A 27,313-nucleotide genomic window follows, 5' to 3' on the forward strand; every position below is an offset into this window, starting at 1 on the left:
TTAGACAAACCAAGAAATATATTTATTTTCATTCCCATATAGCAGAGATGGAACAAGGACAGTGATGCTGGAAAATCCTGCCTCGATCAAGTCATCACATAAGTTAATGTCAGAAAACCTGTATTTGAATTTGACTCCTCTATCCTTGCTCTGGAAAATTGGACATCTTGACCCAGTTGCTGTGAGGGCTAAATTAGATGATGCAGAAAGCGCTTGGCATGCAGTAGATATGCAAAACAATAACTTATGACATTCCCCAAGCAGGGAAAAAAGTCTTCATGCCTTCTAACTAATAATACAAACGTATGCAGTGTGTTTCAACCCTGGCTTCAGAGTTTAACAAATACAAATTGAATAGAAAAAATTAGTCAAACTCTATAAACAAGCTTATAACAAATACAAATCTAATCGAAAAAACTAGTCAAACTCTATAAATCCAACTTGATTTTAAAATTCTAGTGGCTACAACACTCAATAATGTTTTCATGTCGTTTGTGAATCCATTCCGTTGATGCATTTAAAGATGTAGGAGAAACTGTTTCAGATCCTCTGGGAGGACGAGTTTGGTTATCTTATGATGCTGCTGGATTCCAAAGCACTTCCGAATTCTAAGGCGGCATAACTGCATCAAAGAAGGGGGCCCTGGAGAAAGATCATAAGACAAGTCATACAATGGTGTTATTGATCTAAGACTTCTCCTTTTTTTTAAAAAAAGCATCCAAGATAGAACATTGTTATAAGGAAATAATATTAAACTATTTAAGACCATTTTCTGGGGTTTTTTTTTGTAGAAGGCATTTTTAGGCAATGTTCTCTCTTTTCTGGTAGCTAATTGAAATAAGCTTGTTAGGTTTTAATTTAGAACAGAATGAAAGAAATTTAAAGCTTAGCCTCACTAATGGAGGCTTAAATAAGCTAACTTGGGAATTACACAGCTACACAAAAATTCCAATAATAAAAATAAAATTTATGTTTAATGGTATTCTTAATCTTTTACCTTTAAAAATAAGGGCATATTTCTAGATGCAAACATTTTTATTTTATAACTTGAGCAAATTAAGGTACTCAAATATAATGAGCTCACAGTGAATCCTAAGAGTATGTTAAGTCGTGTTTGTTTTTATATCCTGTATTCAGAGCTATTCCAATGCTTCAATTCACAGGTGAAAAGTTAACTAGCTAGCACAAACCTTGCTTAGGGAACACCCAACAGCTTACATTTTAGGACAGTGGTTCACAACTGGGAGGAGGCTCAGGGAAGGAAAGGAGGAGGAGATCATTTTGCTCCTCAGGGGACATTTGGCAGTGTCTGGAGACATTTTTGGTTGCCAAAACTTGAGGAAGGGTGCTACTGGCATCTAATGGGAGAGGCCAAGGATGCTTCTAAACATCCCAGAGTACACAGGACAGCCCCTAACTGATCCAAAATGTCAATAGTGTCAAGGTTGAGAAACTCTGTTATAGGGCAAAAGGATGGGGAATGATTTTCCATGCCCCTACCCCCGTTCCTGCATCAAATTGTAATGGGCATCTTCTTTTGGTTATTTTTTAAAAAGCAAAACTATATACCCTCAAGAACTCCATAAAGCCGTAGCCCTCAATCCAGGTAGCACTTCAGACTCACCTGTGGTGGGGGTACATTCAACTACATGGATGCTGAGTCCCCCCAACCAGAGATGTTGCTTCAATTATTGTCCGGTGAAGCCCAAGCATCTGGATTTTCTAAAGGCATGTGCCCGAGGTCATCTGAGTGTGCGGTCAGGGTTGAGAATACAGCCAAAAGGATACTGTGGTCTCTATTTTCCTATAGCAATACCAACTACAGGATCAACCGAGTTAACTTAATCTCTCAAGATGATGCAGAACAAGGAGAGATGGAACTCGACACATATACAATCAAAAAAATACTTGCAGTATTTTAAACCAGGCCCTAACAGAAGAGCCCTGTTGGAGTAAGGCACCTATGAGATGATGCCCAGTATACTCAAAGCATCTAATAATGAATGGCTTCCCAGTGTTCTCAAGGCACATATTAACAAGCAGCAAAAAGCACACTGTGGGGAAACTGAACCTAATCTAGCCTCACTAAGGAATGTTGAAAGATGTGACTGATCATCTGTGCTAGAAACGCTGTCAGAGGCAACCGTAGGAGGTACTGATAAAGCATTACAAATAACAAGATCTCAGAGCAGGCCTGATAGAGAATTAAGAAAAGCGGGATGTCACAGGAAACTCAGTGTATTAATAACTACTGATGCCAACTGAATGCTGCTGTTTACTACAAGCGAGACAATGTAAAACAACTGTAGCTTCAAGTCCATAGACACAGCTGAAAACCCACTACAGATTTGCAGTCACTTGCTGGCACCTGCAAATATTCAAGGGGTTTGCTTTGCTCGATAATAAAACCAGCTAATTGTATATTTATGAATTGGCATATTCTTTCGGGCCTTGACTTCTTTTTTCTCCCACCAACAACCATTGATGTTTTATTTTTTGTTTTTTGAGACGGAGTCTCACTCTGTCGCCCAGGCTGGAGTGCAGTAGTGTGATCTCGGCTCACTGCAAGCTCCACTTCCCAGGTTTACACCATTCTCCTGCCTCAGCCTCCTGGGACTGCAGGCGCCTGCCACCACGCCTGGCTAAATTTTTTGTATTTTTAGTAGAAACGGGGTTTCACCGTGTTAACCAGGATGGTCTCGGTCTCCTGACCTCATGACCCGCCCACCTCGGCCTCCCAAAGTGTGGAGATTACAGGCGTGAGCCACCGTGCCCGGCCAGCAACAACCATTGATGTTTTAAAGCCAAAGTGCACTGGGTGAGGGGGATGGGGGCTGCAGTCGTGCTGGGCTGACAGTCATTTCTAGGTTTTAATTGAGCAAACACTGCTTTGGATGCTTATCAAGGGTGAGGTGGTAATATTCTTGAAATCTTTTCCCTTTTCTCAGAAAACAGGAAAATCTTACCTTTTCTAACACCCACGCAAAGCCCAATTCAGAACATGGTTGGGTTTTACCAACATTCTCCTGTTGCCATACCATTGAAAGAGGACAGTAATTGAATAAATTCCCTTCCCCAGGAAACAGAGAAACAGGTGGATTGAAGCAAATGAATTTAGGGGCACCCAGAGACAGAAACTGCTGTGAGCAATCCACAGGTCTAGTTTTCTGCACTTGCCTGACCCCATTTCCTGTGGTCTCCGAGCCCTCTGAGAGGTGACTACACCAAAACCCCAAAATTGACTCATGGAGGCAAAACAAGTGGCGATTCTCTCCAGCAGCAAATGACACCTCATAAACTAGTGGGATCATAGGCCACACTGTCACCATGCAAAACATAAATTCAAAATTAAAGTAATTACTGTCTCTAGGAATGGCTCTGGGAAACAAAGCAGAAGGGAAAAGCCAGGGGAGGCAATTTGAGAATGCTATGAGGTTGTTTGATGGAGGAGGGGACACATACATCCTACATTAATGTATGCCCTACATTATGACTGAGGGGGACCTGAGGCACTTTTGCCTTTGTGAATCCCTTTCTCAATTAAACAATTAAAAATTCTATTTCACAACTGTGTTGGTATAAAGATGATTACAATCCATGTTGTTCTATTCATTTTTTATTCTGATTTTTAAATTAAGATATTTTTATGGGCCTCATAGGCATAGAACTTTTTCAAAGCAAGTAATTATTAAAATGCAGATAGAACTGCTCCGTGATTATCCCACTGCTTAACTGAAAGGGGCCTCTACTGGACTGTTCCTTGTGCCTGGAGTCAATCTTTTCTGCCTGACCAGCACTGCTCAGGAGCATAGGCCTTGAGTGTAAGTACCCTGGGGCAGTGAGAGTAGGAGGAAGAAGGATTCCTTAGCCCACTTTACAGTTCTGCCCAAAGCCAACCTTACTGCTCATCATGTGGGGAGAAAATAACTAGATTGTATAACATCAGAACCCTTCTGGTAGGAAGGCCTGCTTCAAAGTCCCAGAATCCCTAAGACTTCAGAGTCCACACTCCGGTAAGAAAAGAAGTACTGAGCTGGTTGCTCAACTGCCTCTGAGCCCATGAAGATTCCAAGAGGGTGGCTCCCCAACTTCAGGTGTCTTTGTTCCCCAGCCCAGCCCAGGCCTCAAAGCCCTAGTTCCATACACACTGCTCAACCACAATATTTCATTGTTCCGGTTAGGAGTCTCAGTTCTTACTTATAGAGAAGTGTGGACTTATCATTGGTTAATTTATAATAGTAAATATCTTTGGATTGGTGTGAACCCTAAACTCTTAAAGAGCTGCATTTTAAGCCCAGAAACCAAGTGTCCAGTAGTCTGGCCCATCTGTGGTTCAACAAGATATCCTGGGGCCTCATACAACCCCAAAGAGACCTCTGCTGCCTCATTCTAAAGCATGTTTTAAATAAATGTAATACTAAAATTTTAAAACAGTATCTTAATTTTTAAAAAACTGGCCTACCCCATAATGAATATTAGATCATCCCAAAAACCTGTATCCAATATGCTAAATAGCAGGACGGTTATTTACTGTACTGTGACCAGTACTGTATCTCATTGAATATTGAATTATCTCAACTTCCCCAGATTTGGTGATGTCAGAGAATGATCTTTTTATAGGAATGGGAGCCAGAAATTGCCAAATACCTGCCTTCTACTAGAGCCTCAAGGGATGTCAACAGATTAGGGCTTAGGTTTTGGCAAAGAAGCACCTTCTCTCTCCAAGAAGAGCTGGGCCAAGGGGCTCTCTGGAGACACCAGCTCCACAGGACGTTTGCCTTCAGCATTCTTGGCCTGGGTGTCCGCTCCAAAATCCATGAGCAGGCAGGCCAGCTCTTCACTGGCTGTCCTGGCCACTGCATGAAGTGGCGAATCCTGACCTTTCCCTTGGTTCACGTCCGCTCCTAAACAGTCACAAGAACAAAAGAGTCAGCAAGGAGCAGAATCCAACCATCGGGGCTTTTCAAAGCCCCGAGCCCCAAAATTTCCTAACAAGAGGGGATCCATATTGAGCACAGCAATCCTGGAAAAATGGGAGATGATTTGATTCCATTTAATAATGTGGGGAAAATCCCACCTGATAATGTTATTGAATGTACGGCATGAGGAATATAGCATAGAAAGTTAAAAATTTGCCTTTCAGCACTGTACATAGGCATGATGCATATAAGAAAAATCCTAGTGACATAAAAGCTCCACATTATTATTAATGGAACCTAAGTATTAGCCAGTACAGCCTGACGGAGAGGCTAGATGGTGAAATCCAGCCTACACCAAGCAGCCAAACTCACCTGGTGTGCAGCTGCCACAAGGTGTAAAACCGGGCACTTGGGACTGGTGATTTGGACTTTAAAAAGCAACGAACTCATGGGGGTATCCCCTGGATTGGACTGGCCAATCCAAAGATCACAGGGAAGGTGGCAAAGTTCTCCCTTTCAGGAGTAAGGTGGATTTCTAGGACTGTCCCCACCCAATTCCACTCCTACACTCTTAACAAATCCCCACCCCAGCCCAGAGCCTAGCTTTCACTGTGACATGTGGGAACATGTGGCTTTGCCTGAGCTGCCATCCCTCTGGTAAAATGAAAATCCATGTCCACTCAACAAATGTTAACTGATCTGGCCTTGTATTGTTCTTGACTTTGTGAGGGATATCAAACATGGCCCTTTCCAGGCTAGAGGCTTAAAATCTGCCCAGAGTGGCAGAGGTGGGGTGGGCAGTCGGGGAGAGACAGAGATTGCATCTCTTAATTCATAGCAATGCCTGCCAGATGAGTAGGAGGCAATAAGGACTATAACAACATTCACTGGGAAACAGATTACTGAAGTCTTAAAGAATAAATAGGACTCAGATAATTAAAGACGTGATGAAATGGTGTTCCAGGTGTTGAGAAGGGGGCTGGACAACAGCAGGGAGGTGAAAAGAAACAAGGAAACATAGGCCTTTTCAAGGGAAATATAATATTTGCAATGGGGCAAGTTCAATATCTCAATCAAAGAGAACTGGTGAAGGTCCCAAATAGGAAGATTCAACACTAATCCAACAGCTTTGCAAGTTATGCAGGGCTTAATAATGTGACTGGCCAAATGGAGGGAGACAGAGGAAAGGGAGGAGAAACTAATAATCATTGAGGACCACCCTGAGAAGAGGCATTATCATCATCATCCTCATCATCATCATCATCATCATCCTCATCCTCGTTACAAGTGAGAGAACTAAAGTTCAAACAGTGTGAAATAATTCTCCAAGGGAACACAGTCAATATGAACCCTGACCTTGTCCAACTCCATTGCCCACACTAATTTCTCTCCTATAGCAGTAAGATGTTTAAAATACATTTAGTTTACTTTTCATTTTCTTTTCTTCTTTTGGTTTGCTTTTTTGCTTTACCTGACTCCAGAAGCTTCTTGACACAGGCTTTCTGTTGGTTTTGACAAGCCAAATAGAGTGGAGTGCCCAGGTGGCTGATCTTATGGTCAATGTTGCCCCCATAAGCTATAAGAGAGTCAACACACTCCACGTGGCCTGCAGCCCAAAGCAAGAGAAAAACAGTTACAATACAAGTTCCCTTAGCTAGAAAGACAATGCCATCCCCATTTTGCATTAAATTTGGCAGCAGCTTATCCAGGGGACTAAAAGCTATTTCCTTTAATTAGAATCAGGAGTGATTTTATTTTATTACATTTTATTTTATTTTATTTTAGAGACGGAGTCTCGCTCTGTCCCCCAGGCTGGAGTGCAGTGGCGAAATCTTGGCTTACTGCAAGCTCTACCTCCCGGGTTCACGCCATTCTCCTGCCTCAGCCTCCCAAGTAGCTGGGACTACAGGCGCCCGCCACCACACCCTGCTAATTTTTTTGTATTTTTAGTAGAGAGGGGGTTTCACCGTGTTAGCCAGGATGGTCTCAATCTCCTGACCTCATGATCTGCCTGCCTCGGCCTCCCAAAGTGCTGGGATTACAGGCGTGAGCCACCGGGCCTAACCAAATCAGGAGTGATTTTAACCACTGCTATCAGTTAATGGTTTGACCATAGGATGCAATCTGCAACTACAGGTGAAACTCCATTTGAGTTTACTAGCCACGGTAACCAACCAGCAACCATCCACCTTTTTCAATTGTCTGTGGCTTTGTAGTTTGTCTAGGTACAGAAATTGAAGTGAGAGTTGGGGAGAGATATGGAGGAACAGGACCTGAAGGTGGAACTGAAGAATAAAGGGCACAGTGTGGGCCACGGGACAGAGAAGGAAACTTACAACCTCTCCAAAGGCGGGCCCGGGAGAAACAAGCCACAGCGGGTATAGGCAAGGCTTAGAAGAAACTGCCAAATCCAACATGAGCAGGGCCCAATCTGAAAAACTAGGCGAAAGCTGAATCACACTTCCTTGGTCCAGAATGTCATATTTTCGACATTGCTCCTCTATGTTTCTCTTGCTATATTTTAGTTCTATGTATGCAGCGAATATGATGAGTTAAGATGTTCTCAAATAAATATTAATGCTTTGGGAGATCATTATAAGTGGGTTGGTCCAGTCAAATGGGAAGCCATTCTGTGAAAGCCACTGGAGAAATAGAAAGCCCTCTGGCAAGGTATGGTCATTATGATGATGATAAATATTGGAGAAAATAAAAACTTGTGATTTTATGAGCTAAGACTATCAGAAAAATTATGGCTTTAATGAAAAGAATTATCCCAAACTGTATACAACATCAAATAGTTTCAAAAATTGAAAGCTTATTTCATTTGGCAAACTTAAGTGTCACTGAGACAATGTTCTTTAAGGCCCTGAAATAGAAGAATATAATTTGTTTTATGAAATAACTTGATTTCTATAAGGTCACGGGTATAACAACGGATTCCACAAATATTGATGGATAGTCTACTATGTGCCAAGCCCTGTTTCCAGTAATACAGCAGTGAAAAACATTCAAAATGCTCTAAAAGGGAGGCACTCAAACTTACTGTGCACCAGAAAGCAGCTGGAGGGCTTATTAAACAAAATACAGATGGCTGAGCCCCATCCCCAGTTACTGATTCAATGGGGCTGGAGTGAGGCCGAAGTATCTGCATTTGCAGGCCAGGTCATGCTGATGCTTCCAGTCCTGGGACTCCATTTTGAGAACTACTGCTCTAAAATATATCTCCTTTTCTTTCTTTCAGCAGTTAAGATGTCCCTTGAAGGAGTGGGTAGAAAAAAAAAAAATTCTCAACAGATTTACCTCTCCTAGCAGCTTCATGGATGGGGGATGCCAGATCACTCTCAGGTTGAACGCTGGCTCCGTGCTGCAGAAGCAAATTCACACAATCCCGGCTGCCGCTGACACAAGCATTAAACAGTGGAGTGTGCCAGTCTGTTGTCACACCATTCACCTGGTAAAAGAAGCTCCAGGATGAAGACAGGAAGGGGGATGTTTTGGGTTCAAAGGTAGGGTCCACCACTCTGAAGATGTTATTTAACATCTCTGAGCCTTAAATTCCTCAGCTATAGAATGGAGAAATAAGTACCAAATGCCACAGGTTTTTGTGAAAAATGGAATTAGGGAGTGGCTATAAAGCATCGAAAATGTTACTCAGTGTTCTATCTCCTCCATGCCTTCCCCAGGAACATGAACTTTGAAACTAGTTAGGATAATTTCAATCGCTTACAAATTAATCCCTATTTTAAACTTCTTTCCTAGACCCATCCCACACCAATTCAATTTCTTAACGGGTGCAAGAAGATTACTCTTGCTGCTGTGAGGAAATTGTTGAAATTATTAGCTGTGTAAGTTAGGATATTCTTAAAGTATAATTTAGAAAACTTTAAAAAACTTGACTTTCATACAAATATAGAATTAACACATACCAAAGATTTTATTCAACTCATTCATTAATGAGGGAACCAGTAAGACGGTAAGGCTGGCTCAAAAAAACATTTGGCCAGGCACAGTGGCTCACGCCTGTAATCCCAGCACTTTGGGAGGCTGAGGCAGGCAGATTGCCTGAGCTCAGGAGTTCAAGACCAGCCTGGGCAACATGGTGAAACCCGGTCTCTATTAAGATACAAAAAATTAGCCCGGCATGGCAGCATGTGCCTGTAGTCCCAGCTACTCGGGAGGCTGAGGCAGGAGAATTACTTGAACCTGGGAGGCAGAGGTTGCAGTGAGCCGAGATCACGCCACTGCACTCCAGCCTGGGCGACAGAGTGAGACTCTGTCTCAAAAAAAGAAAGAAAAAAGAAAAACTTATATAGTCAATGGACTGCTGAAATATATTTGCTAATACATACAAAACTCCGCCAGGCACAGTGGCTCACACCTGTAATCCCAGCACTTTGGGAGACCAAGGTGGGCGGGTCACCTGAGGTCAGAAGTTCGAGACCAACCTGGGCAACATGATAACATGATGAAACCCCATCTCTACTAAAAATACAAAAATGAGCCAAGTGTGGTGGTGCGTGCCTATAATCCCAGCTACTCAGGAGGCTGAGGCAGGAGTATCACTCAAACCCGGGAGGCGGAGGTTGCAGGGAGCTGAGTTCGTGCCACTGTACTCCAGCCTGGGCGACAGAGCAAGACTCCATCTCAAAAATTAAAAAAATAAAAACATAAAAACTGGTTAATGTCCTATAGGGCCACAAAACTATAATCTTTGAGGCTATCTTTTCTAATGTTGGAAATCAGACAGAAATTTCGAAGTTAATGTCTAACTTCACAGTGTTTAGGCTATAATTAAATAGTGAATAGAAAAGCCAAGTGCAGACACATTCTTGTATATCATTAAATGATTATTTGGTAAATCTTTTAAGCAATGATATTGTGAAGACAATGAATTCATTCTCAAACTCTACTTCCAAGCAGGGCCAGGACTAGAGTGAGGCACAAAAGTTGTCCAGGGTAAAAAATTTAAGGACATATTCATTTTTGGAGTCACACAAATAGTGCAGGACCCTGAGAGCAAGCACCTCTTTCAAGTTTGTACCCTAGGTGTCTCTTGCTTCACCTTGACACGTTCCCTGTTTCCAAGTTTTGAATGTTTTCTTAACCCAAATATAAATCTGGCAATGCACACACCTCTGGCTCTTTACTGATCTCAGGACAAAGCCCATTCTTTTTTTGGCATGGACAAGGTTGCTTATGTTCTGAACTCTCTCACCTACTCTACTGTCCTGCCATAAGGAATGACTTCAAGATGTAAAAATTGCTCACTATCATTTCTGGGACTTTGCATTTGCTGTTGTCAGAAGATAGCAAGCCCATAATTTCCCCCAACCCACCATTCAGTTGCCTAACACAAAACAGGTCTATTTTTGCTGCTCTTGCAATCCCTGCTACCATGTGAACAAGTCCAGGTTGCCAGCTAAAGGATGAATGACCACATAGATTTTCTGTCTCCTCAGACATCCTAGCCATCCCAGGCAAATGTGTGCTGTCCACAATATTTCATTACCTTCCGGCCATAACAATGAAGACAGAAGTCTAATAACTATTTATTAGTAGTGTATGATAAAGAAAATGATATAGACTGTAAGCGTGACTAAAAATTTAGTATTTCATCCATCTATCACTAAAGCAAACAAGCCTGATGAACATAATTTTCTTGAAAAACAACTGTCTTCATATTTCAAATCAGTCTAATCGAAAGTGCTGGAAGTTATTCAGAAGGGATATACATAGTCATTTTTCATTCTTGGTTTCTAAGATGTTGTTTCAGCTGCCCTTACCTGAGCTCCATGCTTTAATAAAATCTTTACACAAGAGGGATGACCTCCAAGACAGGCTTCATGGAGTGGGGAAACATGATCTGCCGTGATGATGTTCACAGGCCACCCCTGAAGGAGGGGAAATAGTCAGAGTAAGGGGTGCAAAGCAACAGTACCCTGGGGCTGTTTTTCAGCCACCATTCCAGTACTATGACAAAGTTGACCTGGCTCAAAGTCAGATGTTACACTAAGGTGTTTATATTGACTTTAAAAAAAAAAAAAAAAACTGCCACACTACTGGTGGGAGTGTGATATGGTATAACCACTCAGGAAAACAGTTTGACTGTATCTATTAGAGCTGACAATGCATATGCCTATGATTCAGCTATTTGACTCTTAGGTATATATACATCTAGATAAATATACAAGAATATTCACAACAGCATTGGCCATAATAGTCAAAAACTGCAAACAAACCAAATGTCCATCAACAATGGACTGAATTAATTAACTTTGGTATAATCTTTCAGTGGAAAGATTACACCTGACAAATTATAATGGCAAGCACTACAAGGGTGATGCTTGCAAAAATAATGTTGAGCAAAAGAAGCAAAATCCAAAAGCATACACACTGAATGATTACATCAATTTAAAGTTCAAAATTAGGCAAAACTACCCCATATTGTTTCAGAAGACATAATATATAGAGTAAAACCATAAAGAAAACAAGGAAATCGAGATAATGGTTACTCCTGTGGAAGAGGGACAGGATTGTGTTCTAGAAAGCACAATAAGGGGAGGGATGGGTGAGTCTTTGGAGGAGCCAGCAATGTGCTATTTTTCCATTTTCTGACCTGGGGAGGCAGTCACATGGCAATATTCTCATCATCATCACTTTTTATTCAACTGCACACGTGTTTAAGTTATTTTATGCTTGTTTATGAAATTTCTCAGTTTTTTTAAAGTCAGCGTGGCCCAAATTGCTAAGTTTTAACAAGCAATTATTAAATTTTAACATATTCACAAGTGGCTCTACCTTGTGAGACAATTAAAAGGAAATTTTGAAACTGCAAGGGAAAAGAAATAGACTGCATGTACCTTTTAGGAAGCCTAAATGTGCTTTATTATTTTAGGAAATTGAAGTGTACCTATTAACTAATATAATTGCTCTTTAAACGTAAGTATTTAGTAACACACAGGATTTAATAATATTTGTAATAAAAATATCAGTTTCACCCAATTTTTTTTTCTCAAAAAAACCCTCCTTTTCCTGACATTTAATTGTTTTTCTTAGATTTCCTAGCTCTATCATAGTTTTGACAAAGGGGTCAGCAAACAGTAGCCTACAGAGTCAAATCTAGCCTACAACCTGCTTCTGTAGCTAGGAATGGTTTCTACATTTTTAATGGTTTAAAAGAAATCAAAGGAATATTTCGTGACACATGAAAATTCTATGAAATTCAAATTTCAGCATCCACAAGCAAAGTTTTATCAGAACACAGCCATGCTCATTCATTTACATATTGTCTACAACTGCTTTTCTGCTAAACAGCAGAGTTAGGTACTTCCAACAGAGACTGCATGGTTCGCAAAGCCTAAAATTCTTTTTTTTTTTTTTTTGAGACGCAGTATTGCTCTGTCGCCCAGGCTGGAGTGCAGTGGCGCGATCTCGGGTCACTGCAAACTCCACCTCCTGGGTTCACGCCATTCTCCTGCCTCAGCCTCCCGGCCTAAAATATTTACTGTCTGATCCTTTACTGAAAAAAATTTGCCAACTCTTGGCCTGGCGCGGTGGCTCACGCCTGTAACCCCAGCACTTCGGGAGGCCGAGGCGCGCGGATCACGAGGTCAGGAGATCGAGACCATCCTGGCTAACACGGTGAAACCCCGTCTCTACTAAAAATACAAAAAATTAGCCGGGCAAGGTGGCGGGCGCCTGTAGTCCCAGCTACTCGGGAGGCTGAGGCAAGAGAATGGTGTGAACCCCAGGGGGCGAAGCCTGCAGTGAGCCGAGATCGCGCCACTGCACTCCAGCCTGGGCGACAGCGAGACTCTGTCTCAAAAAAAAAAAAAAAAAAAAATTTGCCAACTCTTGTCGTGATCAAAGAAAAGAATATGTCATTTCTTACTTTACTATTCATACCTAAGACTTAAATGTACAACTGGCAGGAGAAAATACCTTATTTTCTCACGGTCATCACACTTATAGAAAGTAGCTTTGTCAATGCCACAAGAGGGGTATGATTGTCACATGAAGCAAAAATCATGCAAGTGTATCAGACACAAGTTGGGAGAAGGCAGGCCGAGCTACAGAACTTGGGCAAAAGGCAACCATAAAAACAACCAATAGGAAAATGTGCATACTCCTCCAGGCACAACTGCCATTGTAAAACCGGCATTTAGACCAGGCACGGTGGCTCATGCCTGTAATCCCAGCACTTTGGGAGGCTAAGGCTGATGGATAACCTGAGGTCAGCAGTTTGAGACCAGCCTGACCAACATGGTGAAACCTCATCTCTACTAAAAATATAAAATTAGCCAGGCGTGGTGGCACATGCCTGTAGTCCCAGCTACTCGGGAGGCTGAGGCAGAATTGCTTCAACCCAGGAGGCGGAGGTTGCAGTGAGCCGAGATCGCGCCACTGCACTCCAGACTGGGCAACAAGAGTGAAACTCCATCTCAAAAAATAATAATAATAATAATAAAACCAGCATTTAGGTGTTTATACATAAATCCAGGTAAATGAAATACAACAACACAGCTATTCGTAACACAAAACAAAGTTTTCACCACATATTCACATTACAGAGAGGTTCCTTCTGTAAAGTTAGAAACTCATTTATAGTTACAGTTCTGACTTAAATTAACTGTGATTTGTCTAAATTATTAACAAGTCTGAGTCATATAAAATCATAAGGTAATTAACCCATTACTTCACAGTGTTCAGTCCACAGTCAGTTCTTAGTTTTAAAAAAAAGATTGAATGGCTTAACTTTAATATATCCATTTTCAGTCGTCAACTACTCTTAGTTGACAAAATGTACTTCTCTTGAGCCTTGACTTTGGATGTGGTCATGTGACTTGACCAGTGGGATGTTAGCAGATGTGACATGAACAGATTGGAAGTATTCTTGCATGGTTGGGCTTGTCCTGCTGTGCTCCAGCGTTTTGCCAAGAGAAAATAATTCCTCAGGTAGCCAGTGGTCCAAGAAGGATGAAAGAGATGTGCAGGAGGGCTACACCCAACCCACAGCTGGGAGCCAAGCCCAGCCAAGCTCAGACCAGATGAACTGACACGAACACACATCAGCAAGAAATAATGGTTACTGTATCATGTCACTGAGTTTTGGGATGGTTTGTTATTGAGTTATGGGGTGGACTGACCTAGGTAGGTATTAGAATACTCATTTTATGAAAGCAGAAACCGGGGCTCTAAAAAGACATCTTACACAAATAATGTGTAGAACTTGGAGACATGGTTCTGGCTGATGTTTCATAAACACATAAATACTGAATGTAAATGAGTATCTGTCCAATTTAACAAGTGATATATAAAAGCTGCAGTGATCATTTTTCGTGTTATCAAAATAGGGTAAATTTCTAATTTTATCTGAGAAGTAGCCTAACTTCTTTTAGCTAGAGTTTGTGTTATAATCTATTTATAATAGACTGCTGCTACCAAAAATGGCTTAAGATAGTGGCTTAGGATAGTATGAAATTTTTCTTTAGAAATTATTTTCTTATAGGAGGACTTCTGACTCTAGATAGGTCTATGAAATTGGATTTTTTTAAAGCACATTTATTCTCACTCATCTCTATCTGAAATTTAGCATATCCTTCAGTTCAGAATGTAGACAACAAACCACAGTAGTAATAGTATTATGTAGGGTTATCTCCAATAGAAATTACAGATATTTTCTATTGTATTACAATTGTTGTAGACATCTAAAATATCTCAAAATATATATTCATCCTATTTAGGCATTATGGTAGTTACTAGAATCACCACTAGGTCTTCTATTTAATGAATTAATTTAAAAGTCCCTATGTTGTTATGTCACACATTTGTTTTAATATTTTGATAGGTTTCTTCTGTATTGTATTTTCAAAAAGCTACCTGGCTGATGAGGTTCCTCAGAGACAGCTGATGTCCGTGGATTGCAGCTTCATGCATAGGAGACCAATCAGACACAGCATCTGTATGGAAAGGGAGGAATGGGTTATATCCTGCTAATGCACTTAGACCCAGAGGCTTGTCCTTGCCCATCAATAAGAGCCTAACAGGCCCTGGATGGAGACATTGGATTCACTCAACCAAAATTCCCGTCAGGAATTCAGCATTTCTCTTCTTTATTAATATTTTTTGTGCACAGTTTGTTTGAAATGTCTGGATAGCTTGGGAAAGAACTACAGCCAGTCCTCAAACTAAGGACAAAAGAGGTGGATTGGGATGACAGATTACTCTATTTCTATTTACACACTGGTTTCAAAGGCAAATGGCCCATTTAGTTAAGCGAGAGCTTCACTAATTACCAACATTAGTGTGTTAAGCTGTAGCTGCCAGTCTAGTTTCCTGCATGAAATACAGACTTTGGCATCTCAGCAAACAGTGTTCTGTATTAATAGTAGTAATCATGTAATTACATACACCATTAGGTTTGGAATCAAATCTAAACAGAACCATATCTATTTATAGATTATCTCCTGTCCTAATATTAAGCACAAATCAGTGTTCAGTCTCACCTTGAAACAGGGACATTATTTACCCCCAAAGGCAGCATGCCAAGGTGGTTAAAGAAACTTCTTAATTCAAACCTGCTTCACCTTTTCTGACCCGTGGGTCCCGGGAAAGGCCCAGTGCCCCAGTTTCCTTCTCTGTAAAGTTACAAGTTGAGCATCCCTAATATATAATATACAGGTTGAGCATCCTTAACCCAAAACTCCCAAATCCAAAATGCTCCAAAATCCAAAGCTTCTTGAGTGCTAACGTGATGCCACAAGTGGAAAATTCCACACCTGACATGTGATGGGTTGCAGTCAAAACTTTGTTTCATGCACAAACTTATTTAAATGTTATATAAAATTACCTTCAGGTTATGTGCGTAAGGTGTATATAAAACATAAATGAATTTCGTGTTTAGACTTGAGTACCATCCACAAGATAAGTCATTATGTATATGCAAATATTCCAACATCTGAAAAAATTGGAAACACTCCTGGTCCCAAGGATCTCAGAGAAGGGATGCTCAACCTGTACTTACCATGGCTCAATACATACTAGCTACTATGATTATCCTGCCCTAACACTGAACAGAGCGTCTTGATTACACCTCATCATCATTGCCATTTAAAATAGCAAATTTACACTGGGTATGGTGGCTCACACCTGCAATCCCAGCACTTTGAGAGGCCGAGGTGGGCAGATCACCTGAGGTCAGGAGTTCGAGACCAGCCTTGCAACATGGTGAAACACCATCTCTACTAAAAATGTAAAAATTAGCTGGGTGTGGTGGCTTATGCCTATAATCCCAGCTACTCGGAAGGCTGAGGCAGGAGAATCGGTTGAACCCAGGAGGCGGAGGTTGCAGTGAGCCGAGATCATGCCACTGCACTCCAGCCTGGGCGACACAGTGAGACTCTGTCTCAAAAAAATAAAATAAAATAGCAAATTTATTCTACAACCACATAGAAGGAAAACAAATTCTTAGGAAAGAGGCCTGAAAACCCAATCCCAACCCATTAAATGCTTTCCTCTCTCTTAATTGAATATGAATATAACTGAATGAGGCATAGATTTGATTTTTTCTCATCTCAAGCTTCATCTGATTTCCAGTAGAAATGTGAGGGAGGCGTGCCTGAACTTGCTTCAGCTCCAGCTCCACCTGCTTCGCCAAACACACTACACACAAACAAGGTAGAAAGGTCTGATGCCAGTTATGCCTTGCATGGAAGCTAATAGCTCCTAAAAACTGAGAAGACCTGGAGAAGGAGGGTACTTACTATCTGTACCTTGCAAACTGAAAGGCTATGAAGTATCCTTTGTACTTAACACATGTGGGCTTAACACTTTGTGCTTAACACTTTGTACTTAACCCATGAGGCCCGTCTGCCACCTGAAGCCATCAGTGCCCTGGAAAATCTGTATTAGTAAGCAAATTACCATTCTTCCAGATGGATTCATTAAGCATTTAGTACATAAAAGGAAGACAAATGAGCCCATCTACATACCGCCCATCCAATGCTTTCCTTCTGGGGTCACTAAAGGTGCTTGAGACAAGGTACATCTTAAGTGAAATGGCTTTTCGTACCGTCAAAACCTCACGCTTAATAGATACTCAATGTCCTCACGGCATTCTCTGAGGTTCCTAATTATTTCTGGAATAATACTGCTGATTCTAGGGCTTGGAAGCTAAAATTCGGACTGCGGATATGGAAAGATTGATCTCCAAATTAGAATTAAAAGGACAACTAATTCCACCCTGTTGGTGCTGATAATGCCAAATACTATTCACACAAAATCTTGAATGAGAACAAAGAGCCACAAATTGAGAAAGGTTTTGAAAATCAGTTTTCAATAGATTTGCAAATGTCTCCTGATGGATCACCATATGTATGATGATTAATCCACTTTTTTTCCCAAGTGCTCAGCTGCTAAGAAATACAGCTGCCACATTCCCCAACCTCTCTTAAAGCTCCCTAAGATTATTATTGTCGACAGCCTAAACAGTCCAGGCAGGTAAATTGGGTCCTAATTTGTAACTGTTCAGATTTCATAAAAATGACGCACTTATGAAGTGTAGCCACAAATGGTCTTACTTTCTGCTCATTCATCATGGGACCATTACTCTTTCTATTGGGGGCAAATAAAGAAGTACGTACTTCTCCAAGAGAATAACAAAGGCTATCTGAGTTTGCACCTCTGCAGAATGTAGTGTTTACAGAGCAGAGACAGCTTGTGTCTTTGAGAAGTACAGAGTGTTGTCCTGGTACACGTAGTGTGAGGGGCTGACAATATGAATATCTCTAGCTAGCTAGCTAGCAAGCAGCTGTATTGAGATATAATTCACATACCATACAATACACCCATTTAATGTGTACAATTCAGCAGTTTTCAGTATATTCAGAGCTATGCAACCAACACCACAATCAATTTTAGAACATTTTCATCACCCCAGAAAGAAACTCTGCGCCCATTAGCAGTCACTCCACAGTTCTACTTCCCTCAGCCCCTGGCAGCCATGGATCTACTTTCTGTCTCTATGGATTTGCCTATTCTGGACATTTCATATAAATGAAACCATACAGTATGTGGTACTTTGCAACTGGCTTCTTTTATTTAGCATAATGTTTCAAAGTTTCATCCATGTTGTATTGTAGCATGCATCAGTACTTCATTCCTTTTTCTTTGGCCAAATAATTCCATTGTATGCATAAGCCACATTTTATTTATTCATTCATCAGTTGATAGAAATTTGTGTCATTTCTACTTCTTGGCTATTATTAATAATGCTGCTATAAACATTCATGTACAAGTTTTTGAGCAGATATATGTTTTCAATTCTCCTGAATATGCACCTAAAAGAATTGCTGTATGATATGGTAACACAATGTTTGAGACTATCTTCCAAAGTGGCTGCCCTACTTTATATTCCCATCAGCAGTATATGAGGCTTCCCCTTCTAACTTAAAGTCATTTCAGCTCAGAGTTTGTTAAGCCTGTCACAGTATGCCTATGCTCCTGCCCAGAAGAAAGACGTGAGTCCCTGTAAAACCAAAATCCATCTCAAATTTATACAAGGACTTTGACCTTAGCAGGTCTCAGAACAAATGAGTGATTATGTGAAAATTTACAGTAGTGACAATGAATAATTTAACATTTTTCTTTGTGTGTAATGTTTTGTTTGTTTTTTGAGACGGAGTCTCATTCTGTCACCCAGGCTGGAGTACAGTGGGGCAATCTTGGCTCACTGCAACCTCCGCCTCCCGGGTTCAAGTGGTTCTCCTGCCTCAGCCTCTCAAGTAACTGGGACTACAGGTGCACACCATCACACTCAGCTAATTTTTGTAATTTTAGTAGAGACAGGATTTCACCATGTTGGCCAGGTTGGTCTCCAACTCCTGACCTCAAGTGATCCACGTGCCTCAGCCTCCCAAAGTGCTGGGATTATAGGCATGAGCCACTGCGCCTGGCCTAGTTTAACATTTTTCTAACATTCAGAGAGCATAGATTGTGTGTACGTGTGTGTGTATTAGCAAACACCATAATTTGCAACATGGATTAGTCCACACACACTCTCTTTTACTCTGGAAAACACTGAAAAGATAGCTGAGTGAGACATGTCTCTTTAGGGATCCAAATGAGTGTCTGTCTGGCGGACCTGGGAAATGCTTCTTTCTTCATGATTTTCCAGAGCCCACACCCCAAGCAGGCAATGAGCTGTAGGCTCACCACATGCCCAGTTAAACCCAAAAGCAGTTGCCCTCGCTTTCCTGCTAACTGGCAGCTGAAAAGGGCAGAAAACAAGCAGGAAAGGGGACCTATTTTCCTGCCAGAACATGGACAATGCTCATAGTAGGAGACTATCTAAAATTCATTAAGGGGAGATTCAAGGTCACGACATCCTTTTCCACTGACCCCACCCAAGTCTTTGATACTCAGGGGTCATTAACTGTATGTAACACATTATCCAAGTCCTTGGCATATATTAAGGGCTCTTTCCCAACTCTGGTTCAGCCACGGTCTATTGGTTTTACTGCCAAAAAATACATGTCAAATGAGGTCACTGGCAATGCCATGGATCCGGTACTGTGGCTCATGGGTAAAATGGGGCAGGGAGCTCTTGTAATGAAACCACTCCACAAGTCCTCCAAGTAGTGCCATTAAACTTATCTTTCTTTTAAATTGTACCCTCATCAAACCTGGAGCACATTAGGGAGGCTGCCATTTCATTTTTATTGTAATTTGTGGAACATTTTTTTCATTTCCATTATTTCAAAAGAGATTTAAGATGCACTAATTGGTACATTCTGAAAATAGCTATTACTGATGTTCTGAGAACCCCAGTGAATGCTGGGCAGTAGCATAAAATCTACCCATCCTGAGAAACGTTTTGCAAAGTCAAGGAGACAAAAAAGAAGTTGGGTTGCTCTGAGGGGACAGGAGTATTTGCCTTCAGTCTTCAGGACACAATAAGGGTGGATTCAGTGGCATGAACCAACCTGCCAGAACCTGGAAAGGATCTGGGTGCTGTGTTCACAATTATTGTGGACCTTGGTTTGATCCCAGGACAAACAGAAAGAGGAGAAAAAGAAACAAGAGGCTTACAGTCAGAAACAAACAGAAAGGCCCACTGAGGCAACTCTTGGGCAAGTCAGGCCTGTCCACTGCAGTTCTTTCTCCAGTTCCATCATCCAGCCTCTCCTCTCCTCTTTCTTCTCTCTCTTCTCTCTCTCCTCTTTCCTGTCTCCCTCTCTCTTCTCTCTCTCTCTCTCAATATAAAGCTGCCTTCTCCAAAGGGCCCTCACATTATCACCCATTCTGTCTCAACAGGCAGGTTTTCCCCCAGAAAACTCACCCCTCCTGAGGTGCCCCAATATCTAAAAATTCACCATAAGATAATAAAATTGTTTTCTTTCAATACCTGTTCTAGCTTGTCTTCTGTTTAAATGTGAATACTCTCTACAGGGTGGGCTCAATTTTGCAAGGATAGAAATATCTCTACAGTTGTCAGTCTTCAGGCAAAACCCCAAAAGATAGACACTAACACTGGGAACAGTGGTTACCTGCTTGGTGGAATTATGGGTGGTTAGTTTATCCTTCAATGTATTTTCCTAAGTTTCTATGAGTAGGTATAAATTAGTCTCCTAGAGATACCATAACAAAACACCACAAACTGGGTGGCTTAAAAGAACAGAAGTTTGTTGTCGCTGAGTCCTAGAGGCTAGCAGTTGGCTACAAGTCTGAAATCAGGGTGTGGACAGGGCCATACTCTATCCAAAGGCTCTAAGGAAAAATCCTTCCTTGCCTCTTCTAGCTTCTGGCAGTGGCCATCAGTCCTTGGTGTTCCTTGGCTTCTAGATGCTTCACTCCTATCTCTGCCTCTGTTGTCACATAGCATTCTCCATGTGTCTCCTTCTCCTTTTCTTATAGGGACTCTGGTCATGTTGGATTAAGGTCCATCCTACCCTACTTGACCTCATCTTAACTAATCTTAACTAATAAGGTCACGTTCTGAGGCACAGGGGGTTAAGAATTTAACCATATATATTTTCAGGGGACACAATTCAACTCGTAACAAGCTACTTTCAGGAAAAAATTAAGACATTCTTTCCCTGCTCCTTGGACAGGAGAGTCTAACATTAAACAAATCTCTATGAAGAGTTGGTTGCCCATTTTCATAGCCTTTCCTCCCTCCCTACCCCCAGGGAAGTGGGCAGAAAAACGCCTGCAGATGGAGGTAGGAGCAGCAAGATGATCCACACCTGGGCCCTATTTTCTCCTCTAACTTGGCCTTGTGCGAAGGGACAAGCTTCACCTGAGCTGAGTTTCTTGGCACAGCTATTTGAAAACAGCATTCTGAGCGTTCCGCATTCCACACTTCACCAAGGTTAAGACCTCGGAAGCATAAACAAAAGCAACCAACTACAATTGAGGTTTTACCCAAGGGGCAGGACTGATGCAAAGCAGACGGAGAATGACTCAACTTGAGTAGGGAGAGATGGAAAGTCTAGGAGGGCTTCATGGGGGCAATGGCTCAGCTGGGTGTAGAAGGTGAGTAGCAATTTGCCAGTCAGATTCACAACAGGAGGTAAGAGACCAGAAGTATCCAGGCACCTACCCTTGTGACTTCTACTTCTTTGAAAACTTCTCTTCCCTTAGTACCTGTGTAATTACAACATCCAGAATCTCTTTCTGCTTCTCTGTCCAACTTACTGATCCTACTTCATCAACTGGAGGCCTGTCCCAGGGTTCCATCCTTGGTTGACTCTCAGCTCTTGGCCATTAGACAATTTCTCCCTTCCGTAGGTTTCAACCACAGCCACTCTGTAGAACATTCTGAGGTCTCTGGCTTCTAACCTGTGATCATTCCTAAGTCTCAGTCCCATGTCATCATACTGTGCACTGGGCATCATTGTTGGCACTACCATGTCCAAAACAGAATTCTGTATTCTCCCCTCCTCATCCTGCATCCAAGGCAACTTCCTTTCCAACTTCCCTCTTATCTAGCTTATCTGACATTACTTTGGGCTTGAGAACCTTAGAATTTTGCCTGCCTTCTGTTAGTTCCAACATTTAATCAAACAGCATACGCTGATTTATCTTTCCTTTGAAATCATCGCCCTTTCTCTGTCATTTCCAAAGTTCGATTCAAATGTAAGTTTCATGGTTGGATTAGTGCAGTGGTTTTCAAAGTATGGTCCCTGACCAGTACCATCCATGTCACCTGGGAGTTTGTTATGAATGCAGATTCCTAGGCCCCCACCCCAGGCCTACCACTTCATCAAAAGCTGCATCATCTGCTTTTTTTTTTTTTTGAGACAGAGTCTCGCTCTGTTGCCCAGGCGGGAGTACAGTGGCATGATCTCAGCTCATTGCAACCTCCGCCCTCCCAAGTTCAAGCAATTCTCCTGCCTGGGCCTCCTAAGTAGCTGGGACTACAGGCACGTGCCAACACACCCAGCTAATTTTTTTTTTTTTTTTTTTTTTTTTTTTTTGAGACAGAGTTTCGCTCTTGTTGCCCAGGTTGGAGTGCAATGGCGTGATCTCGGCTCACTACAACTTCTGCCTCTGGGGTTTAAGCGACTTTCCTGCCTCAGCCTCCCGGGTAGCTGGGATTACAGGCATGCATCACCATGCCCGGCTAATTTTGTATTTTTAGTAAAGACTGGGTTTCTCCATGTTGGTCAGGCTGGTCTGGAACTCCCAACCTCAGGTGATCCGCCTGCCTCGGCCTCCCAAAGTGCTGGGATTACACGTGTGAGGCACCGCACCCAGCCAAATTTTTGTATTTTTAGTAGAGATGGGGTTTCACCATGTTGGATAGGCTGGTCTCGAACTCCTGACCTCAAGTGATCCGCCCACCTCAGCCTCCCAAAGTGCTGGGATTACAAGCGTGAGCCACCGCGCCCAGCCAGAAGCTGCATTATCTGTATTTTAATAAGCTCTCCAGGTGATGTAGAGGCACATGAGAATTTGAGAACCACTGGATGAATGCAACAATCTCCCACGATTCCAACACAATCTATCCCAGCTGTGGCTACCATGTTGATTCACCTACAGCCTTATTACCAGGTCTCTGCTCTAGAACCACCAATGGCTCTCAATTCCCTGCCTCATGAAGCCTGACCTCCTTCACTTAGCTCTTCAAGCTTTATCTGCCACTCCAACTCTTCAAACTTGTTCTCACTAGACTCCCTAAGACATTCACATTTTGCACTCTAGCTGTAACAACGTGTTCACTTTACAAGCACCATGCCTTTGAGTATAACACCTGCCCACTCCCACTCACCCACCCTGACCCCACCAGGGTTGCATTAGGAACTTTAGAAACCCTGAACAGTTGGCTCACGCCTGTAATCCCAGCACTTTGGGAGGCCAAGCCGGGCGGATCACGAGGTCAGGAGATTGAGACCATCCTGGCTAACATGGTGAAACCCCGTCTCTACTAAAAATACAAAAAATTAGCCGGGCGTGGTGGCGGGCGCCTGTAGTCCCAGCTACTCAGGAGGCTGAGGCAGGAGAATGGCGTGAACCCGGAAGGTGGAGCTTGCAGTGAGCCGAGATCTTGCCACTGCACTCCAGCCTGGGCGACAGAGCGAGACTCCGTCTCAAAAAAAAAAAAAAAGAAAAGAAAAGAAAAAGAAAAAGAAACCCTGAACAGTGAAAAGTGGCTGGTGCCTCTCTCCCATGTGGAAACAAAAATAAATACAATACTTAGCTATAAAATAACAGTGCAGAAGTCAACCAAATTACCGATTCTTTCCCATAATGATTGGTTTGCTGTTTTAAAAATATATTTATCGGCCGGGCACGGTGGCTCACACCTGTAATCCTAGCACTTTGGGAGGCCGAGGCGGGCAGACTTCCCTGAGCTCAGGAGTTGGAGACCAGCCTGGACAACATGGTGAAACCCTGTCTCTACTAAAATACAAAAAAAAAAAAAAAAAACCCAAAAAAATTAGCCAGGTGTGTGCCTGTAGTCCCACCTAGTCCCTGCCTCTCCCTCCTGAGGCAGGAGAATTGCTTGAACTCAGAAGGCCGAGGTTGCAGTGAGCCGAGATGGTGCCACTGCACTCCAGCCTGGTAACAGAGCGAGACTCCGTCTCAAAAAGAAAAAAGAAAAAAGAAAAGAAAAAGAAACCCTGAACAGTGAAAAGTGGCTGGTGCCTCTCTCCCATGTGGAAACAAGGTAAATACAATACTTAGCTATAAAATAACGGTGCAGAAGTCAACCAAATTACCGATTCTTTCCCATAATGATTGGTTTGCTACTTTAAAAATATATTTATCGGCCGGGCACGGTGGCTCACACCTGTAATCCTAGAGCTTTGGGAGGCCGAGGCGGGCAGACTTCCCTGAGCTCAGGAGTTGGAGACCAGCCTGGGCAACATGGTGAAACCCCGTCTCTACTAAAATACAAAAAATAAATAAATAAATAAATAATTAGCCAGGCGTGTGCCTGTAGTCCCACCTAGTCCCTGCCTCTCCCTCCTGAGGCAGAATTGCTTGAACCCAGGAGGCCAAGGTTGCAGTGAGCCGAGATGGTGCCACTGCACTCCAGCCTGGTAACAGAGCGAGACTCCGTCTAAAAAAAAAGTATATGTAAAAATATATATATATATATATATATATATATTTAAAATTCCTTGTAAAAAGTGGCTGGGCGTGGTGGCTCACACCTGTAATCCCAGCACTTTGGGAGGCCAAAGGAGGCAGATCACTTGAGGTCAGGAGTTCAAGACCAGCCTGGCCAACATGGTGAAACCCCGTCTCTACTAAAAATACAAAAATCAGCCAGATGTGGTGGCAGACGCCTGTAATCCCAGCTACTCAGGAGGCTGAGGCAGGAGAGTCGCTTGAACACGGGAAGGTGGAGTTTGCAGTGAGCTGAGATTGCTCCACTGCATTCCAGCCTGGGTGACAGAGTGAAACTCCATTTCAAAAAAAAAAGAACAAAAAAAAAAAAAAGAAATTCTTTGTAAAAAGTGATTTTTTGGTGCCACTCGTGCTTTCCTAGTTCTCCAAACTCATGCTCAATGCATCTGCTGATTAATCCAGTTCTGCCTTTGTGGATCTAAATCCCACTCACCATTGAGTACTCTGCTCATTTTATAAGTGAAATTGGATAAATGAATGAATGAATGAGCAGGCTAGTCTGCTCAGTCAAAGGGAAGGCGTTTTGTGTTTTATTTCTTCGATTTTTACCCTTTTGGTACCTGTATAGTAGATTAATAAACCCTGACTGACGGCCGGGCATGGTGGCTCACGCCTGTAATCCCAGCACTTTGGGAGGCCCAGGCGGGCAGATCACCTGAGGTCAGGAGTTCTAGACCAGCCTGGCCAACGTGGTGAAACCCCGTCTCTACTAAAAATACAAAAATTAGCCGGGTGTGGTGGCAGGCGCCTATAATCCCAGCTACTCGGAAGGCTGAGGCACGAGAATCGCCTGAACCCGGGAGGCGGAGGTTGCAGTGAGCCGAGATCTCGCCATTGCACTCCAGCCCAGGCAACAGAATGAGACTCCGTCTCAAAAAAACAAAACAAAACAAAAAACCCTGACTGACTTCAGAGTCCCTGTTTATTGCCCCTTTGATCAACAGGTGCTGTGGACAGTATACCAGGTATGTATTTTTTTCTTTTTTTTTTTTTTTTTTGATACGGAGTCTCACTCTGTCGCCAGGCTGGAGTGCTGTGGTGAGATCTCGGTGCACTGCAACCTCCACCTCCCGGGTTCAAGTGATTCTCCTGCCTCAGCCTCCCGAGTAGCTGGGATTACAGGCATGTGCCATCACACCCAGCTTATTTTTGTATTTTAGGTAGCGACGGAGTTTCATCATGTTGGCCAGGATGGTATCCTGACCTCGTGATCCGCCCGCCTCGGCCTCCCAAAGTGCTGGGATTACAGGCGTAAACCACCGCGCCCCGCCTATATAGGCCTGAACCCAGAAAGCGGAGGTTGCAGTGAGTCGACATCGCGCCACTGCACTCCAGCCTGGGCCACAGAGCAAGACTCCGTCTCAAAAAGAAAAAAAAAATTAATAAATAATAAATACAGCAATTCAGCAGGGCTGCTGCAACACCAGCTTTCCCAGCTCTGGGTGCTGGGGCTTGTCTCCGTAACAAGCCCCCAAGGATCTCAACAGGGTGAACAACAGTTGCAGAAAGTGAGCTGTTGCCTTCACCCTCACCCTGCTCCCTTTGCTCTCCGAAAGTTACGAACTTTGAGTTTCCTTCCTGATAAACTCCAAGGCTTCCTCACTGATTGGTCTCAGTTTGGGAAAGGACATGACATCAGCAACTTTGCAGACTTGGGGCTGGAGAGTTAACCAGTATATTACTAACCAATATACAATTATTTATAAGAACCTGTGTGCAAATGCCTAAACCCATTTTTCAGAATCCTTTCAGCCAGCAGGCACCTGCTGAATGCTCACCAAAGTGTGTATTTGTGGGATTCTGTACATTAGCACAGACACCACTTGACAGATGAGAACAATACCTGTAAGACGATTCTCCAATGTTTTAAGTAAAACAGTCTCTTTTGTCTCTTTTGAAAGTGACTCAGTCAGTGCTCAGTGTTTGAACATCATTTATAAAGCCTGCTCCACCTAAATGCTAAACACCTAAGACTTACAAATTAAAAAGTTTTAGCATTAAAAATTTTTCTATTTATAAGTAACTTTCAAACCTCCAATTTAATAAATAATGCATTTGACCCACAAAGAATGATTCCTGGGAGCTGAAATTTTCACTGGAGAATAATTTGTGACAATTGAATTTGTCTTGTCTGTAGGATTCTGCACAAAGAAGTGTACACATTTTTGAACAGCTGTGTAAAGAATATATACCAGTGAGCTGTGGACATCTGCCCAGTAACAGCCCCATGGACACCTCACACAGAGCCACTGAAACTGCCCAACCCTCCTCTCCTAAGCACATTAGCCAACCTCCCCAGGGCTGATTCCACTGCCCCTATGACTCACCGCCCATCAATGGGTTTGAAAGAAGCCTGATGTCAGGAGAGTCCCTTGGCCCCGCGGGCTTGCTCCCATCCATGCCCCCTTGTTTGCCATCCATGATGCTCTCTCCTAAGCGAGCAAGCTCTGCGCTCCACTTCAGTTGCTCAGCAAAGTCCAAACTCCATGCTCCCCCTGCTCCTGAAAAATTCCAGCTCTGCGGCTGGCTGAGCTGCACACGTTCTGGTCAAATGGTCTGCAGCAAAGAACAGAGCAGGCAGGGTAATCTGAGTGCTACCTGTGGTCAAAGAGAGGCACGCGCTCGTGTACACACACACACACAAACACACACACACGCTTTACCTAACTGGCTGGAGGCCCGCCAGAGGCCACAAGAACCCTCCAGCCCTAAGTCTGCGAAGTTGCTGATGTCACGTCCTTTCCCAAACTGAGACC

The 27,313-nt window shown here is 42.7% G+C and overlaps 1 protein-coding gene across 4 annotated transcripts; it reads right to left on the reverse strand.

Annotated features, from left to right (window-relative positions):
• ASB9 (ankyrin repeat and SOCS box containing 9) lies at nucleotides 1–27,313 on the reverse strand. 4 transcript variants are annotated; one of them, XM_009234608.4, is made up of 8 exons: nucleotides 27,221–27,313; nucleotides 26,885–27,113; nucleotides 14,799–14,878; nucleotides 10,703–10,810; nucleotides 8,220–8,370; nucleotides 6,391–6,525; nucleotides 4,713–4,904; nucleotides 1–642 (listed from the first exon to the last, which is right to left on the reverse strand). In XM_009234608.4, exons 2-8 carry the CDS (start codon nucleotides 26,976–26,978, stop codon nucleotides 518–520), a joined length of 885 nt encoding a protein of 294 aa, XP_009232883.1. In that variant the 5' UTR covers nucleotides 26,979–27,113; nucleotides 27,221–27,313; the 3' UTR covers nucleotides 1–517. The 4 variants fall into 4 exon arrangements, with proteins under 4 accessions (XP_009232883.1, XP_024096419.1, XP_009232884.1 ...); XM_009234609.2 differs by having other exon boundaries at nucleotides 512–642; nucleotides 4,652–4,904; XM_024240651.3 differs by having other exon boundaries at nucleotides 26,885–27,244.

The sequence above is a fragment of the Pongo abelii genome, chromosome X, assembly GCF_028885655.2.
Source record: "Pongo abelii isolate AG06213 chromosome X, NHGRI_mPonAbe1-v2.0_pri, whole genome shotgun sequence".
Taxonomy (NCBI): domain Eukaryota; kingdom Metazoa; phylum Chordata; class Mammalia; order Primates; family Hominidae; genus Pongo; species Pongo abelii.